Consider the following 18677-nt stretch of genomic DNA (forward strand, 5'->3'; position numbering starts at 1 on the left):
AAAAAACCAAAAAAAAACAATTTGACAAATTACCTCCTCTTGGGCAAAAGACCCCCATGCTCCCGCGCCTCTACCCCACCCTTCTTCCCCTGGCGTGCTCTCATTGCTCTGTCCTGCTCGCTCAGCCTCTCCTCGTCCTCTTTTTTTTCCCCCTCCTCGGCCGTTATTGACCGGCCCGCCCCTCCCGTGCGCACACATGCTCACACATGGCAACCTCCGCCCTCCATTTGTGTTTGCCTAGCAGAAAAGGCGAATCACAGCTATTGATTTTCATGTCAGTGGCACTCCAGGTAAATTGTTTGAGGGAGTCTGCCGGGATGAATATCATGCATGAGAGCAGGGCAGAAAAGATTGATGGGGGGGAGGGGGGCAAGGAGCAAACGCTGACATTGTTGTGTCTTGACCTCTTCGACTTGACACTCTACTCTTCCTCCTCATCTTCACCCTTTGTGTACGTTTTCCTTTCTCCCTCTCTTTTTGACCTCATACTGCTGCTTTGACTCGGCCCTTTCATCTTTCGTCATTTTCCTCCTCATACTTTTCTATCTTCAGAGTGTGGTAGGCAGGTACTTCTTAACAGAGATCAATAGATGCAATTTAATCCCTTAATAAAATCTGTGATGTCTTTGGTTGTGTAACCATTTGTCAACTGTGTGTGTATACATGGAGTGAGAGGACGCTCACTCAGGGTGAGGGTGTGCTATGATGAGCTGTCTCACTGGAGCTCCAAGGAGTGTGTCAGTGGATGTACGATGTGCTTGTTTGGCAACAGATATCCATGTTTCTTGTAAAATAATCACCATATGGGGAGACATCATGGCGGGAAATGGAATCTTTTTAAGTTAGTTCTCACAGATATTTTGCACATCTAGCAGTGCTCCTGTACCTTAACCGTGGAGGGTTACCTGAAATGTGTGTTGTTATACGGGCAGTAATGCGGTCAATGCGTACGCTACTACCGACCTGTTTCTATTCTCAGTTCCGTTTCGAAAGTAATGGAGAAAATAGTTTATGAACAGGTCGATAGTTACCTTGCCACTAATAAACTCATGTACAAATTCCAATCCGGCTTCAGAACTAACCACTCCACTGACACATGCCTTCTCTATCTGACCGACCACATCAAACATGAGGTGGATGCGGGCAAATACTGCGGCATGGTCATGCTGGACCTTCAGAAGGCCTTTGACACCGTTAACCACGCTATACTGTTGGATAAGCTCAGAGCAATCGGATTTAACAAAACCTCATGGAGCTGGATGCAATCTTACTTGGAGGGGAGGGAGCAGGTGGTAGAGGTGAACGGCACCGTGTCCCCCCCCCTCTCGGTGAGCTGTGGAGTCCCCCAAGGCAGTATATTGGGACCTTTACTGTTCCTAATATACATAAACGACATGTCATCGGCATGCGACTGTGAATTGTTTTTGTTTGCGGATGACTCTGCCTTGCTGGTATCCAGCAAGGACAAGTCACAGGTGGAGAAAATCCTCAGTGCTGAGCTCTGTAGAACTTGCACCTGGCTCGCTGACAACAAGCTATCCATCCACTTGGGTAAAACAGAATCCATCCTGTTTGGGTCCCACATCAAACTTAAGAAAGTCAATGACTTCACCATAAAAGTAGGTGACATTGTTATCACCAGGAAAGATGAGGTCACCTACCTAGGTTCCATTCTAGAGGCTAACCTTTCCTGTGATAAAATGGCAACCAAGGTAATCAAAAAGGTTAACCAACGAACGAGATTTCTCTACAGAATTTCCTCTCTGGTCAACAAAAGCACCTTGAGGATTCTGGCGGGAACTCTCGTTCAACCCTTTTTCGATTACGCATGCACCTCCTGGTACCCCAGCACCTCCAAAACCCTCAAATCTAAACTCCAAACATCTCACAACAAGCTAGTCAGGTTACTTCTAGACCTCCACCCCAGATCCCACCTCACTTCTACCCACTTCTCTAAAGTGGGCTGGCTCAAGGTGGAGGACAGAATTAAACAACTTGCACTGAGCCTAGTCTATAAAATCCGCTACACCTGCCTGATACCGAAGTACATGTCAAACTACTTCCTTAACGTAAATGACCGCCATAACCACAACACCAGGGGGAGCTCCACTAACCACGTTAAACCCAGATTCCGAACTAACAAAGGTCTTAACTCATTCTCTTTCTATGCCACATCAATGTGGAATGCACTCCCAACAGGTATAAAAGAAAGGGCATCTCTATCCTCCTTCAAAACCGCAATAAAAGTTCACCTCCAGGCAGCTACAACCCTAAACTAACACCCTCCCCGGATTGCTAATAATCAAATGTAAACAATCAAATGCAGATACTTTTTCTTATGCCTTCTGATCTCTCTCTCTAAATAATTCAATGTGATTATCTTGTGTGATGACTGTATTATGATGATGGTATATATGATAGTATATATCTGTATCATGAATCAATTTAAGTGGACCCCGACTTAAAGAAGTTGAAAAACTTATTCGGGTGTTACCATTTAGTGGTCAATTGTACGGAATATGTACTTCACTGTGCAACCTACTAATAAAAGTCTCAATCAATCAATCAATCAAAACATGTCTTAATAATAAAAAACTACCACCGAGTTTTGAACAAACAAATTACGTGCATTCCAGTAAAACTTTTAAAACATGTTTGTGGATGACATTCTTAGACTAGACTTAGACTTCCTCTTTATTGTCATTCAAATTTGAACTTTACAGTACAGATAAGAACGAAATGTTGTTGCATTAGCTCATGGTAGTGCAGGATAAAAGAGCAATAAGGTGCAGATATAAATAAATAGATTACTGTACAGATAAATATATTGCACTTTTGCATATGCATCCACAATTATGGATGTATGTTATATTGTCATTATATTCCAGGGAGGTAATCCGTTTTTGGGGGGAATTGAAGGGATTATTATGATGCGTTCAAGAGTCTTATGGCTTGAGGGAAGAAGCTGTTACAGAACCTGGAGGTTCTGCTACGGAGGCTGCATAACCTCTTTCTAAGAATAAAATTGCATTTGTGTGCAAATATGGGATTTTTTATTTTTTTTTTTAATTGATTCAAATAATGCAAGAAAGTAATAATCTGTGATTAATCATGATTAATCCGATTTCAAAAGTGTGATTAATATGATTTGAAAAAAACAAAAATTGAAAGCACTAATTATTATATATATATATATATATATATATATATATATATATATATATATATATATATATATATATATATATATATATATATATATATATATATATATATATATATATATATATATATATATATATATATATATATATATATATATATATATATATATATATGTCTTAATTAGATTATCCAAAAAAATAAAAAAATTAATAAAAAATAGTGCTCGATACCGTGGTAGAGCGTAATATGTATGTGTGGGAAAAAAATCACAAGACTATTTCATCTCTACAGGCCTGTTGCATGAGGGGTTTCCTCAATCTCAGGAGATTTTAAGAAGAGAGATATATATATATATATACATATACATATATATATATATATATATACAGTATATATATATATATATATATATATATATATATATATATATATATATATATATATATATATATATATATATATACATATATATATATATATATATATATATATATACATATATATACATACATATACATATACGTTATGTCAGAAAAAAAACACAAGAGGCTATATCATCTCTACAAGCCTGTTTCGCAGGTTTCCCTGACCTATATTCCACTCTACCCCGGTATTGAGCACTGTATATATATATATATATGTATATATATATATATATATATATATATATATATATATATATATATATATATATATATATATATATATATATATATATATATATATATTATATGGAGAGTAATTAGAGAGTTTCATATTGAATAGACGGATTCATTTGCCTGCAACATTAGATAGTAACAGTTTTTAAAGTTTGTACGCTGTGTTGTGTTTTTTGTTTTTCAAAAGTGAAAGTTACTAATATCTGGGTACAGGGGTGCTGTGAAACCATAAGGTTCCTCAAAATATTACATTTCTATCAGTATCGTTAGGAGGTGGCTACTAGGACTGAAGCCCCGAATCTGAAATCTGAATCTCAGAAAAAAACCTCTCGGCAGTAACATGCAGTACCGGAGTCCAACAGAGAGGCAGCAGCTATTTAAAGTAGCCTGAATACAGCCTGCTAAGCTTCCTCTGAATGGGAAGACAGTAAACATGAATGTTGTGAACTTTTTTAAGTACTGCGACAGATTGACAACAACACCAGCTGTACTGAAGCGGGTGATGATTCAGGTTTGTGAAGTTTTGGACATTACTATCCATACTTGCCAACCCTCCCGTTTTTAGCGGGAGACTCCCGGTATTCAGCGCCTCTCCCGATAACCTCCCGGCAGAAATGTTCTCCCGACAAACTCCCGGTATTCAGCCGGAGCTGGAGGCCACGCCCCCTCCAGCTCAATGCGGACCTGAGTGGGGACAGCCTGTTCTCACGTCCGCTTTCCCACAATATAAACAGCTTGCCTGCCCAATGACGTCATAACATCTACGGCTTTTAGAGAGTAGAGTGCACAACTGCGCACACAACAAGGAGACAAAGCAGAAGAACGAGGAAGTTACAGACATGGCAACGCCGTAGACGAGCAAGATGAAGAAATACGCTTGCAAGTTCCAAAACGAATGGAAACAATAATTTCAGTTCATCCAGGACAGTTCGAAGGGGAAGGGGTATGTAATTATGTTGCCTGTATATTTTGTAAAACAAACTTCTCCATTGAACACGGTGGCCGAGTCATGAACGGAGGAGAAGTTAAACAGGACAATACTGCCATCTACTGGATAGCCCCCGGGACACTGAAATTCAAGTATTTATTTTATTTATATGTATAATAAAATAAATATATATACATATATATATATAGCTAGAATTCACTGAAAGTCAAGTATTTCATACATATATATATATATATATATATATATATATATATATATATATATATATATATATATATATATATATATATATACATATATATACATATATATATATACATATATATACATATATATACATATATATATATATATATATATATATATATATATATATATATATATATATATATATATATATATATATATATATATAGCTAGAATTCACTGAAAGTCAAGTATTTCATACATATATATATATATATATATATATATAATACTTGAGTTGGTGAATTCTAGCTGTAAATATACTCCCCTATTAACCACGCCCCCGACCCCCCACCTCCCGGTATCGGAGGTCTCAAGGTTGGCAAGTATGTTACTATCAGCAACATTGTGGTACAAAAAAAATGAATTTAAAGCAAGATAATATCATAAATCTTGTTTTTGCTTGATTTGTTGGCCCTGTGATGAGGTGGCGACTTGTCCGTGGGTGTACCCCGCCTTTCGCCCGTGTGCAACTGGGATAGGCCCCAGCACCCCCGCGACTCCGTAAGGGACAAGCGGTACAAAATGGATGGATGGATGTCATTAAAAGATACCAATTTCTCTCCATAAGTACATGGGAAGAATCAAAACAAGCCTGGATTATTACTATTTTGCTTCATTGAAGAATGTGAATTTAGTTTTGTATTCTAGTGTTTTTTGTCAGAATTTGAAAGTTGACATTCTGTATCATTTAGAAAAATGTATTTTTTATTTTTTTGCAAAGGCTATAAAAATGTATCACTCTTCTGGGCTAAACTCCAAACCTCATTGAATCCTAAATCCGTCCATCATCAAATATCGTCTTTAAATTCGTATATTGTGGATTTTTTAAAACTTATTTTTTACAAAAATCTGTTATTTCCAGCACCCCATATCAGCTGTGCTGGTGAGGTGTGTTGCAGAGGCCATTATTTTAGATTTTCTCTGAAAATTCTGTCAAGACTGTCTGGTTTTACTGGTACCTTCCCGAGGATTCCACCATCATTAAAAGGACCCCTCGCTCACCACTCACCTTCTGCACAGTTCTGCCCTTTGTAGCCGATGGAGCACACACAGTTGCCATTGGTGCAGGTGCCGTGGCCGCTGCAAAGAGGGTCAATGCACTGTGTGACGGGGACGTCGCACTCGGGTCCTTTCCAACCGCTGTAACACACACAGGAGCCCTTGTCGTATTGGCCGTTGCCGCTGCACAGCACTGGGCATGCCGCTGGCGTAGAACAGAAAAGGGAGAGACAATTTAAAAAATTGGTAAAAACGATTTTTCAAGTCAAACTGTCCAATCACAGATACCCAACTTTCGCTCCAGTGGACGGCGGGTAAATATAGTGGTTACGTTTCTGGAGAGTAGTGCTGACATAAAGAGTAATTACAGGGAAAGGTAACTAAACTATTCATCAAAGCTGTCTATCCCAGGTGAGCACAGGGCGAGAGAGATATTAGCTTGAGGAGCTGCCATTCATCATCAGTCATCTTGACACGGCCTCAACACGCCATTTTTACAGCCCTTCATCTTCCCGGACCGCCACTCTTCGTGTGCTTTTCTCTCATTAGACGACGCCGTTTTGTGACAGGGGGTACCGCCATTGAAAGCAAGCTCATACCTTTGGAGCAGTCCATGCCGTGGAATCCGGGGAAGCAATGGCACACGCCAGAATTGCACTCTCCGTTACCATGGCAATTGCGCGGGCACTCTTGCACTGAATCTGTGAGAAAGACAAAGTGTGACAGAGAGAGAGGGGAAGGGGAGAGGGTGAGAAAGCCTCAAAGCTTCGATTAAACCATTGGCACTATTCACTACTTTGAGATCCTACAAGTCGACCAAAAGGAGCTCAGAGTCTCACACACATCAAAAGAAAATTCTTTTTTTTCTTTTTCAGGGCCTTTTTCACAATGTGGAGGAGTTTTAATTATTCCTGCAGAAGGACGACATAACTGAAACTCTTTCTAAAGACAGGGTACAGCGGTACCTCAGTTTTTGCACCCCCCCATCTTTTTATAAGATTCGGTTTTCAATTAAATTGTAGTTTGCCCACGTTTTGTATGCCATTCTGGTTATACAAATTAATTTCGTAGAATTAAGTGCTGAGACAAAAAATCCCACGAGTTATTCATATACTGTACTGCACAATGTGTCTATATTAAAAAACGTGCCTGTTGGCTTGCTCTCAACTCTCCACCTTGAAGCTAAGTCGCTCCTCTATGATGTCATCACTGGTTTATGCTGTAGTCCGTAGTTCTTTGCCAGCGTAGCCTCGGTTTAAAAACCCCTCATTGTACAAACTTTTCGATTTATGAACACAGACCAGGTAAAAATACTATTTGGTGTAGGAACCTTGTCTCAGTGTACCAATGTTTCATCCAGCCATTGTCTCGCAGGGCAGCCATTCAATCGTGGGCTCTTCAGTGTCCCGGTGCTCATTTAGTCAGCAGAGCAGCGCTGCTCTTAGCTACTGTTATACTTTTTGTGCCTTTTAAGTGTTTTTTTTAGCCTTTTAACAGCATTTCCTAGTTTTGTTGGCTCAATATGAGTCCAAAGAAAGCAGTGGACAAGCGATGTGTGGTTTGAAACATTTAAAAAGTATCCACCATCCTTCTTGCATGCTAAAATAATTAACCGACAAGGTAAAGTGAATTTAATTTTTGAAATTCTTAATCATTGGTACGACCTGGCTGTTAAAGTTAAGGAGTTGATTTCAAACTGTTAGTGTACCAGTGTATGTTTGTGTCGGCAGGGCGGCTGCATATAGAGGACAGTTCATCTAGTTGTTGTTTTGACTTTGTTATTAAACAGAATGTTTGTTTGATATACAGTACTGTACAGTGCTTTGTATTGAGTTCAGTGTGTACAAACTTTGACTAAAATATGGGTTTTGACAAGGCTGAAAGCGATTATTTATGTTGACATTTGCTTCAGTATACAACCTTTTCTATTTACAAACGCTATTAAAGAACCAATTAAAGGCCTACTGAAACCCACTACTACCGACCGGCAGTCTGATAGTTTATATATCAATGATGAAATCTTAACATTGCAACACATGCCAATACGGCCGGGTTAACTTATAAAGTGCAATTTTAAATTTCCCGCTAAACTTCCGGTTGAAAACGTCTTTGTATGCGAGTGACGTCACTAGTTAAACGGAAGTATTGGTACCCCTTTGAAACCAATACAAAAAAGCTCTGTTTTCATCTCAAAATTCCACAGTATTCTGGACATCTGTGTTGGTGAATCTTTTGCAATTTGTTTAATGAACAATGAAGACTGCAAAGAAGAAAGTTGTAGGTGGGATCGGTGTATTAGCGGCTGGCTGTAGCAACACAACCAGGAGGACTTTGTCTTGGATAGCAGACGCGCTAGCTGACGCTAGCCGCCGACCGCACGGATGATCGGGTGAAGTCCTTCGTCCTTCCGTCGATCGCTGGAACGCCGGTGAGCACGGGTGTTGATGAGCAGATGAGGGCTGGCTGGCGTAGGTGGAGCGCTAATGTTTTTATCATAGCTCTGTGACATCCCGTTGCTAAGTTAGCTTCAATGGCGTCGTTAGCAACAGCATTGTTGATCTTCGCCAAGCTGGAAAGCATTAACCGTGTATTTACATGTCCAGGGTTTAATAGTATTGTTGATTTTTTGTCTATTTTTCCAGTCAGGGGTTTATTTCTTTTGTTTATATCTGCATTTGAGCCCGATGCTATCACGTTAGCTCCGTAGCTAAAGTGTTTCGCCGATGTATTGTCGTGGAGATAAAAGTCACTGTGAATGTCCATTTCGCGTTCTCGACTCTCATTTTCAATAGGATATAGTATCCGAGGTGGTTTAAAATATAAATCCGTGATCCACAATAGAAAAAGGAGAAAGTGTGGAATCCAATGAACCCTTGTACCTAAGTTACGGTCAGAGCGAAAAAAGATACGTCCTGCACTGCACTATAGTCCTTCACTCTAACGTTCCTCATCCACAAATCTTTCATCCTCGCTCAAATTAATGGGGTAATCGTCGCTTTCTCGGTCCGAATCTCTCTCGCTGCTGGTGTAAACAATGGGGAAATGTGAGCAGGACTCCAGCTTGTGACGTCACGCTACTTCCGGTAGGACCAAGGCTTTTTTTTATCAGCAACCAAAAGTTGCGAACTTTATCGTCGTTGTTCTCTACTAAATCCTTTCAGCAAAAATATGGCAATATCGCAAAATTATCAAGTATGACACATAGAATGGATCTGCTATCCCCGTTTAAATAAAAACATTTCATTTCAGTAGGCCTTTAAGTTCCGAAATCTAAGTTCCACTGTAGTTTGATATGCACATTGAAGTTATTGAGCTTTTTCTTCTGGCACATTTTGGTATCAGGAAAGCCAAAAGTTTTAGTCTTCCAATATATGTTTGGCAGATCCCACTCTTCCAACACAAAGCAGAACCGGAAAGATCCCCATGCACTCCTGTTATATGTCCTCATCTATTTCCTACAAATCGGCAGCTCTTGTTGGCCTTTTCTCCTAATGTCCCCTCTCTTCTCCTCCTCCTCACATCATTCCTGCCACTTCATACCATTTTGGCTTTGCTCCCCACCATTATGTCATTGTACAAGCTCCCCCTCTTTACTCTCTACGCGGTGTCACCTCGCCACCTCAGGCTCTCGTTCTCAACAATACTCTCTGAAGGATTCTCTACCCCTCCGCTTGACTCACTCTGTCATGTTCTCATACTGATGTTGTGAACACACTTGAGTTGAATTGAGGCTCTTCAGGTTCAGAAAACAATTAACTTGGTTTTTAGTATTCAGTTTTTACAAACAAGGTGTTTGTTGATGAATGTTTGATGTAACTAAGCGGCCCTCTTTTGACTCTATGGCTGTTGCCGTGTTGCCAAATGCAACTGGACTGGAATAATGCATCTATCTATCTATCTATCTATTTATCTATCTATATATATATATTAGGGGTGTGGGAAAAAAATCGATTCGAATTCGAATCGCGATTCTAACGTTGTGCGATTCAGAATCGATTCTCATTTTTAAAAAATTGATTTTTTAAAAATTATTTATTTATTTAAATTATTTATTTATTTTTTAAATTAATCAATCCAACAAAACAATACAATAAATTGAGAGGAGACACAAACACGACACAGAACAAACCAAAAGTAGTGAAACAAAAATGAATATTATCAACAACAGTATCAATATTAGTTACAATTTCAACATAGCAGTGATTAAAAATCCCTCATTGTCATTATCATTAGACATTTATAAAAAAAAAAAAAAAAGAACAATAGTGTCACAGTGGCTTACACTTGCATCGCATCTCATAAGCTTGACAACACTGTGTCCAATATTCTCACAAAGATAAAATAAGTAATTTTTTTGGTTCATTTAATAGTAAAAACAAATTTACATTATTGCAATCAGTTGATAAAACATTGTCCTTTACAATTATAAAAGCTTAGTACAAAAATCTACTACTCTGCTTGCATGTCAGCAGACTGGGGTAGATCCTGCTGGAATCCTATGTATTGAATGAATAGAGAATCGTTTTGAATCGGGAAAAAATAGTTTTTGAAACGAGAATCGTGTTGAATTGAAAAAAAAAATCGATTTTCAATCGAATCGTGACCCCAAAAATCGATATTGAATCGAATCGTGGGACACCCAAAGATTCACAGCCCTAATATATATATATACATATATACAAATTTACACATGTATATTTACAAGTATATATATACATATATGTATACATACAAATATATATATATTTTTATACATATAAGTATATATACACATATGTATATATATATATATATATATATATATATATATATATATATATATATATATATATATATATATATATATATATATATATATATATATATATATATATATATACTACCGTTCAAAAGTTTGGGGTCACCCAAACAATTTTGTGGAATAGCCTTCATTTCTAAGAACAAGAATAGACTGTCGAGTTTCAGATGAAAGTTCTCTTTTTCTGGCCATTTTGAGCATTTATTGACCCTACAAATGTGATGCTCCAGAAACTCAATCTGCTCAAAGGAAGGTCAGTTTTGTAGCTTCTGTAACGAGCTAAACTGTTTTCAGATGTGTGAACATGATTGCACAAGGGTTTTCTAATCATCAATTAGCCTTCTGAGCCAATGAGCAAACACATTGTACCATTAGAACACTGGAGTGATAGTTGCTGGAAATGGGCCTCTATACACCTATGTAGATATTGCACCAAAAATCAGACATTTGCAGCTACAATAGTCATTTACCACATTAGCAATGTATAGAGTGTATTTCTTTAAAGTTAAGACTAGTTTAAAGTTATCTTCATTGAAAAGTACAGTGCTTTTCCTTCAAAAATAAGGACATTTCAATGTGACCCCAAACTTTTGAACGGTAGTGTATATATATATATATATATATATATATATATATATATATATGGCAGCAGAATGCTCGTGCCTCACAATAAGAATGTCCTGGGTTCATTTCCCGGGCTCGGGTTCTTTCTGTGTGGAGTTTACATGTTCTCCCCGTGACTCTGTGGGTTCCCTCTGGGTACTCTGGCTTCCTCCCAGCGCCAAAGACATGCACCTAAAATATCAATACTAAAGTAGTATTTGCCATAAGAGGAGACCAGAGCGTAATGTTCAGCAAGTATCGTGGCCACTGATTGGTTCAGCCTCAGGGAGCATGACTACATTGGATAAAAAGAGTGTGAAGGTGACTAATGGATGTTATTTCATGTCCAGAGGGCTCTCGGGGTGTTGAAAAATATATTTAGAAGGTTGTAAAAAGTTTTTTATTTTATTTTATAATTTTTTTTAGATTTTTAACTCTGAAAATATTTGATTTATAATTCCTGATTTTTTATTTGCAGAATTTAATTTAGCGCATTAATGGCAGTGACCTTTGTCTTTAAGATGTTATGGTTATGGTGTTAGTTTGTTTCGAACATGCATACAATTACAATATGATACATTACATATTTCCAGTTTCTCATTACAGCATGTACGAAAAGGAAGAAGCAGAACATATTTAATCCTATCCCTTTTCGTTTCAGAGCAATGTCTAACACATGTTTTGTACTCAATCTGTAACACAAATAATGGATAAATAAATAAATTAGTAATCAAATGAATAAATAGATAACTAAGTAAGTAAGTACATAATATTGGATTCATGAATAAGCAATAATGATGTTCTCATAAATAAATAGCTAAGTAATTTAGGATTCACATAATGAAATTAATAGGATTGTCTAATTTTTCAATAACGTTTATCAAGATTTATTTTCTTTGGACTTTGTAAACACTTTGAATTTGAAAAGATTGTTAAACTAGATCATATCAGTACATTGTTTCATTTCTTTGGAGCCTAACCCAGCTGCACATGGGCAGAAGGTATAAATAAATAATACATGGGTTATACTTGTATAGCGCTTTTCTACCTTCAAGGTACTCAAAGCGCTTTGACAGTATTTCCACATTCACCCATTCACACGCACATTCACACACTGATGGAGGGAGCTGCATATTGCTTTATTTATTATTGACATATTTCTTGCAAACTTATGTTGTATATTTTTATATGAGATTTACAGTTCATTTTACCATCTATTATTACACCCAAAATTAGATGTTTTAACTTTTTCGATGTCTACTCTATTTGTATTTGAGTTTGGCTTTCTCTTCTACTGTGAACGAAAATATTTTTTTTTGTTTAACCAACTCTTTGAGCTGTTCATTTCTTTTGTTATTATTTGTATAAGCTTCTGTGTGTTCTCTTAGGAAAAAACCCAGCCGTGGCGTCTGTGAATAATACTAATTTTAAGTCCTTTTTAACTCTAAAAATGTAGTTTATGAAGAGATTGAAGAGATTGATCCCCACACCTGTGGTCCCTTCCAGGGTTTCACATTGTTCCCATTGGGTTGAGTTTTTTCTTGCCCTGATGTGGAATCTGATGTCATTGTGGCTTGTGCAGCCCTTTGAGACATTTGTGATTAAGTGCTATATAAGTAAACTTTGATTGATTGATCAAAAAAAAAATCCTTCTGTCGTCATGTCTTTCATAATGATTGTGAACGATAGGCAAAAAAAAAAAAAAATGCAGTTACCCTTTAAGTAGATTCTTACCCATTTCAAGACCAGCCCTCTGATGCATACTGTTCTACATTGTCATTTAAGATGTTATGGTTAACTGTGTCAAATGTTAAAATGTTACCTCTGTATTCGTATTGGCTATCCGTGAATGTTCCACTTGAATTCATGAATTTGTCCAATCTGTTGTTAAATAATCAATAATTAATAATTTTAGAAAATTGTGGAAGTAAGGAAACATGATTATAGCTTGTAAACTTCTGTTTGTCTACAGTATTTTAAATTGGTTCGTTACAGCAAATTGAGGTCTTGGATTTAGATTAATTCACAATTGTGATTATTTCTTATTCTGTCAGTTCTGTGAGTAACATCAAGGTGGGATTTCTGTCCATGGCATCATTCAAGTCTTTAACTGACCCATTTCCTCAACTATCATCTGAAATAAATCAGTTACTTTTTTCTCTCCCGTCAATGCAATGCCATTTTAATCTGTAAAGCAAATAAACAGTCTACTCTTCATTCCAATGGTTACCTATGTTTTCATTGAATTTTATCTGCTTCTGGGTTATATCCCGCACGTTGAGACTGGTGCATGCGTGATACGAAGGTTCCTCTCTAGCAGCACACACACCCTCGAGAGATCTGTTTTTCAATCGCATAATCCAGGTGTGTTTGTCTGACTTTTAAAAACCGAACACTATCGGATTAGATGTTTCCATGGGTTGTAGGATGCTTATTTAGAGCCAATCTATTTGAGAAATCGTACTAATTTAGTGCATGGACACGTACTGAATGTATATCAAGTAAAACTGAAGTTTAGAACAATGCTGGAAAATATGCTGCATCCATACAATTTATAATGTCTAAGTGCCGAATCAGTTTGATTCCACACTTAAATTCACCTTTTGTAAAACCACCACTCCATAACATCCCATCTAAGCGGTCAGTCACTGCTATAGTTTTAAGTCCATCTACAACTTTACTTGCTGACTCACCCATAATGTTGGTACTAAAGGAAACTGTTTCCCTCTCGCGACCATCATTGTAGAAAGCCAAATGCCAGGCTCCAGCATCCAGGTACTGAACAAAAACGGCCTCATTGAGGACCAGAGTTTGGATGCTCCTCCTCTCTCTGGGAGATTCCACCACGCTCCACTTCTCCTTCCCATCCAAGCGCTCCATGTAGTCGTACTGCAGGGGAACATGAGAAAAAAGGTAGTAAGAAAGTTCAGTGAATTCGCGATGGGTATTGTTAAATGCTTTTGTGTAGAAAGGCAAATAAAGATTAGTACAAGGACTAAGATTACTGTAGGTTACAGTAAATGCAGCACAGAGCGCTTTACCGTGGAGCCCAGTGGGTACAGATTTAATGCTTTCTAAAGGCTTTAGTCAGTTCAGGAAGTGAGACGGTTATCTACAAATCAACGTAGCTGTTAATTGCGTATTTTCAAGCTAATAGGAGGCCGTAAAAGTCACATTACTATGAGATTTAATTAAATGTAAATCATGGATTCAATTTGTGTTATCCAGCAATGAGTCACAAATGATTTACAAAATGTCCCACGACTTAGGCGAGCATTCTAATGGATGCTGCATGTGCAGGACTAATTTAGCAGATCAAAACAGACATAGTGAATAAAAAGGCTATTTCTGGGACTTAAACATCACTACCAAGATGCTGCAGGGCTAGTGTCTACCATGGGAACTGTTTACCTGTGCATGAGAGGGTGGCAGGCCCTTGCGGATGTACACGCCAAACAAGGCATCCTTGCCCAAGGATATGTTGAATTTGAGGAACTGGGCTTGGCTGAGGTAAAGCAGGGACCTCCAAAACACTCCAGGTGGGACTTCTTGGGTGACTCGCCTCCCCACATCAATGTTGCCTGTGTCTATGCTGCTGTTCCGTCCCGCCCATGGTCCTGGTGCGAGGGGGAAAGAAACTGCATAATCTGTGATTATACGCATTGATTGTCAGAATCAATAGTTAATCATCACAGTTTACAGACAAATAATCCGCTGATAGAAGTCATGGCGCAGTCAGGCACCATTAGCTATCTAACTGTTTATGTAGAGATAAAGGCCGACCCTTTCTATACGCATAACAGGCGCCGTGTATAGGGCCCGTGATTCGTTTAGCTTGAAGAATTAATTAATTTATGAACTAAATTAATGAATGACAAGGTGCTCTATATGACATTTTACCGCAAATTCATTCCTAGCCCCCTAACGCTCAATCATTGGCAATAATATAATGGCAAAAACCTCCAAACATTCTTGTTTCTCACAGACACACTCCAGCATACTGTGGGCAGAGCGGATTCGGTGCAGAATCTCTGCAGTCATCAGAGATTCCACATTCGTGCACACTTCCGGGTTGATGTTTTCTGTACAATTTCCATGAAACACTACATTTCCCACAATCCCTGCGTGTTATTTAGATTTTTCTACAGTGACGACAAGGAAGTGAAGATGCTCAACTTGCTTGTTTTGCAGAGCAGTCGGTGATATGTATGTATATGTAGGAGTATTCTCCGCGAGTAGAAAGCTTCAGATGTTTCTACATTTCCCACAATGCATTGCCACATTGGTAGGCTTTGTTGGTAAACATGCTAATTGTTGCTGATCATTCATTCAGTGATTCTGATAATACCGACGACCTATGTGATTGTCAACTGCCACTATCACCACGATCAAGGTGGGAGAGGTATTACTAGATTTTATCTAATTCCTAAGCTTATTTCTGAAAGGGGGCAAGCTGCTAAAAAGAAGAATGAACGGCGAAGGCAAGCGTGGATAGCAGCTATCAACCAATCATATGTGACGTGCTATTGACAACTTTGTGTTTGTTCAGATCATTTCCATCCATCCATTTTTTACAGCTTGTCCCTCTTGGGGTCGCGGGGGATGCTGGAGCCTATCTCAGCTGCATTCGGGCGGAAGGCGGGGTACACCCTGGACAAGTCGCCATCTCATCGCAGGGCAAACACAGATAGACAGACACACTCACACACTAGGGCCAATTTAGTGTTTCTCTTTATGACACAACTTATCCCCTGGTGCATGTCTTTGGAGATGGGAGGAGGCCGGAGTACCCAAAGGGAACCCACGCAGTCACGGGGAGAACATGCAAACTCCACACAGAAAGACCCCGGGATCGAACCCAGGACATTCGTATTGTGAGGCAGATGAACTAACCCCTGTATCACCGTGCTGCCTTCAGATCATTTCATTTCAGGTAATTAAGAACATTTTGGAAGTAGAAATAATTCTAAAAAAATAACAGCCCCACTTTGCATTAGCTTGATGTGCTTGGTCGAAGAACTTTGATAATAATTGTTTTGATAATGGATACTGTATTAAGCAGGGGTCCCCAAACTTTTTGACTCCGGGGCCGCATTGGGGTAAAACAATTTGGCTGGGGGCCGCGCTATATATATATATATATATATATATATATATATATATATATATATATATATATATAATTATATGTAAATGTGTGTGTGTGTGTGTCGGCATATATGTATATGTATATGTAAATGTGTATATATGTGTGTGTATATATGTATATGTCTATGTATATGTATATGTCCATGTATATATATATATGTATATGTGTATATATGTGTATATATGTAAATGTGTCTATATGTGTGTATATTTATATATATATATATATATATATATATATATATATATATATGTATTCATACATATATATTCCTCGCGCACTAATTGACTTAAAGAGCGCACTTGCTGCATGTCACGTTATCGATGGTAAAATGCATTTTTAGACAATATGATTTGCCTGAGTGGCTAGGAGACGGTAGAAAATGGACTAGTAAGGACAAATTAAAATAATAATAATAATACAAAAAAATAAATAAAAAAAAATGTTTGTTTTTTTTTAACTCTGCGGGCCGGATTTTGGACGCTGAGGGGCCGTATCCGGCCCGCAGGCCGTAGTTTGGGGACCCCTGGTATTAAGCGATATGAGAACAGCGTTCTCCAAATCCCGCCTTACTGTCACAGTGTGCTGAGATGACCTTAGATTGTTTATACGTGATTAACAAGAGTGTCAAACTTGGGTCGGATCATTTATGAGAGTGCATGACTCTAGTCTGGATGACACAATGTCCACTGGGTTTATACAGATAAACACAAACGGCACAAGCCCATCTGTAAACAAAGCGGTCATTGCTTTCTAGACTGTTATGATTTTGAAAATCATTCAAGGTGTAAAATGGGCAGGGTTGAAAAACTAAGGAGTTCACAAAGTCCGGGTATGAAACATCAGGGAAGATGTTGTGGTCTCTGTTCCACTCAGACTTGTCGATCTGGTAAGGATTATTACACCCAATTGCGGATGTTTTTTCCTTATAATGACAAAGGGACTTCTTATCTAATGACTCACAGTATTTGTCCAACGTATCAAAGCCAATGGAATGCTTTTTCTCCCACAGAATAGTCTGGAAATATCACGTGTGCATTGCATAGAGTTATCATAAACAATGACTCTTGGTGAGCAAAGCCTACCAATATGGCTGCCGTCAATGCATTGTGGGATATTTCAACAAAAAATCCAAAGCCTTCAATGGTGCTCGGCACAGGCTGCTCCAGGCAAATTGTTGCAGCAAGTTCGACCAGGCATATCAACTGTGTCGGAAATTGTAGTGGAAAACATTTCATTCATACACTGGCCTGATTTTAAAGGCCTACTGAAACCCACTACTACCGACCACGCAGTCTGATAGCTTAACATTGCAACACATGCCAATACGGCCGGGTTAACTTATAAAGTGCAATTTTAAATTTCCCGGGAAATATCCGGCTGAAAACGTCTCGGTATGATGACGTTTGCGTGTGACGTCACGGGTTGAAGCAGACATTTTGGAATAGCACGGTGGCCAGCTTAGGTCGTCTGTTTTCATCGCAAAATTCCACAGTATTCTGGACATCTGTGTTGGTGAATCTTTTGCAATTTGTTTAATGAACAATGGAGACAGCAAAGAAGAAAGCTGTAGGTGGGATCGGTGTATTAGCGGCTGGCTACAGCAACACAACCAGGAGGACTTTGAGTTGGATAGCAGGCACGCTATCTGACGCTAGCCACCGACCGCACCGATGATCGGGTGAAGTCCTTCGTCGCGCCGTCGATCGCTGGAACGCAGGTGAGCATGGGTCGTGATGAGCAGATGAGGGCTGGCGTAGGTGGAGAGCTAATGTTTTTAGCATAGCTATGTCGAGGTCCCGTAGCTAAGTTAGCTTCAATAGCGTCGTTAGCAACAGTATTGCTAGGCTTCGCCAGGCTGGACAGCATTAACCGTGTGGTTACAGGTCCAGGGTTTGGTTCGGTGTCTCCTGATAGTAGAAGTAATAATAGTATTGTTGATCTTCTGTCTATCCTTCCAGTCAGGGGCATGTTTCTTCTGTTTCTATCCGCAGTTAAGCACGATGCTATCACGTTAGCTCCGAAGCTAAAGTGCTTCACCGATGTATTGTCGTGGAGATAAAAGTCACTGTGAATGTCCATTTCGCGTTCTCGACTCTCATTTTC

The 18677-nt window shown here is 38.6% G+C and overlaps 1 protein-coding gene across 13 annotated transcripts in view; it reads right to left on the reverse strand.

The window, feature by feature from the left end:
* tenm2a (teneurin transmembrane protein 2a) overlaps positions 1–18677 on the reverse strand; it is a 639454-nt gene that overhangs the window by 75989 nt on the left and 544788 nt on the right. For 8 of the 13 annotated variants that reach the window (XM_062045573.1, XM_062045571.1, XM_062045577.1 and 5 more), the window contains 4 exons: positions 14834–15060; positions 14116–14311; positions 6621–6722; positions 6032–6226 (listed from right to left, as the gene is read on the reverse strand). In XM_062045573.1, coding sequence (XP_061901557.1) covers positions 6032–6226; positions 6621–6722; positions 14116–14311; positions 14834–15060 — 720 coding nt within the window. The remainder of the gene's footprint in view (positions 1–6031; positions 6227–6620; positions 6723–14115; positions 14312–14833; positions 15061–18677) is intronic. The other 5 variants (XM_062045574.1, XM_062045572.1, XM_062045579.1 and 2 more) reach the window with 1 other exon arrangement.

This window comes from Entelurus aequoreus, linkage group LG04 (assembly GCF_033978785.1).
Source record: "Entelurus aequoreus isolate RoL-2023_Sb linkage group LG04, RoL_Eaeq_v1.1, whole genome shotgun sequence".
In the NCBI taxonomy this organism is placed as follows: domain Eukaryota; kingdom Metazoa; phylum Chordata; class Actinopteri; order Syngnathiformes; family Syngnathidae; genus Entelurus; species Entelurus aequoreus.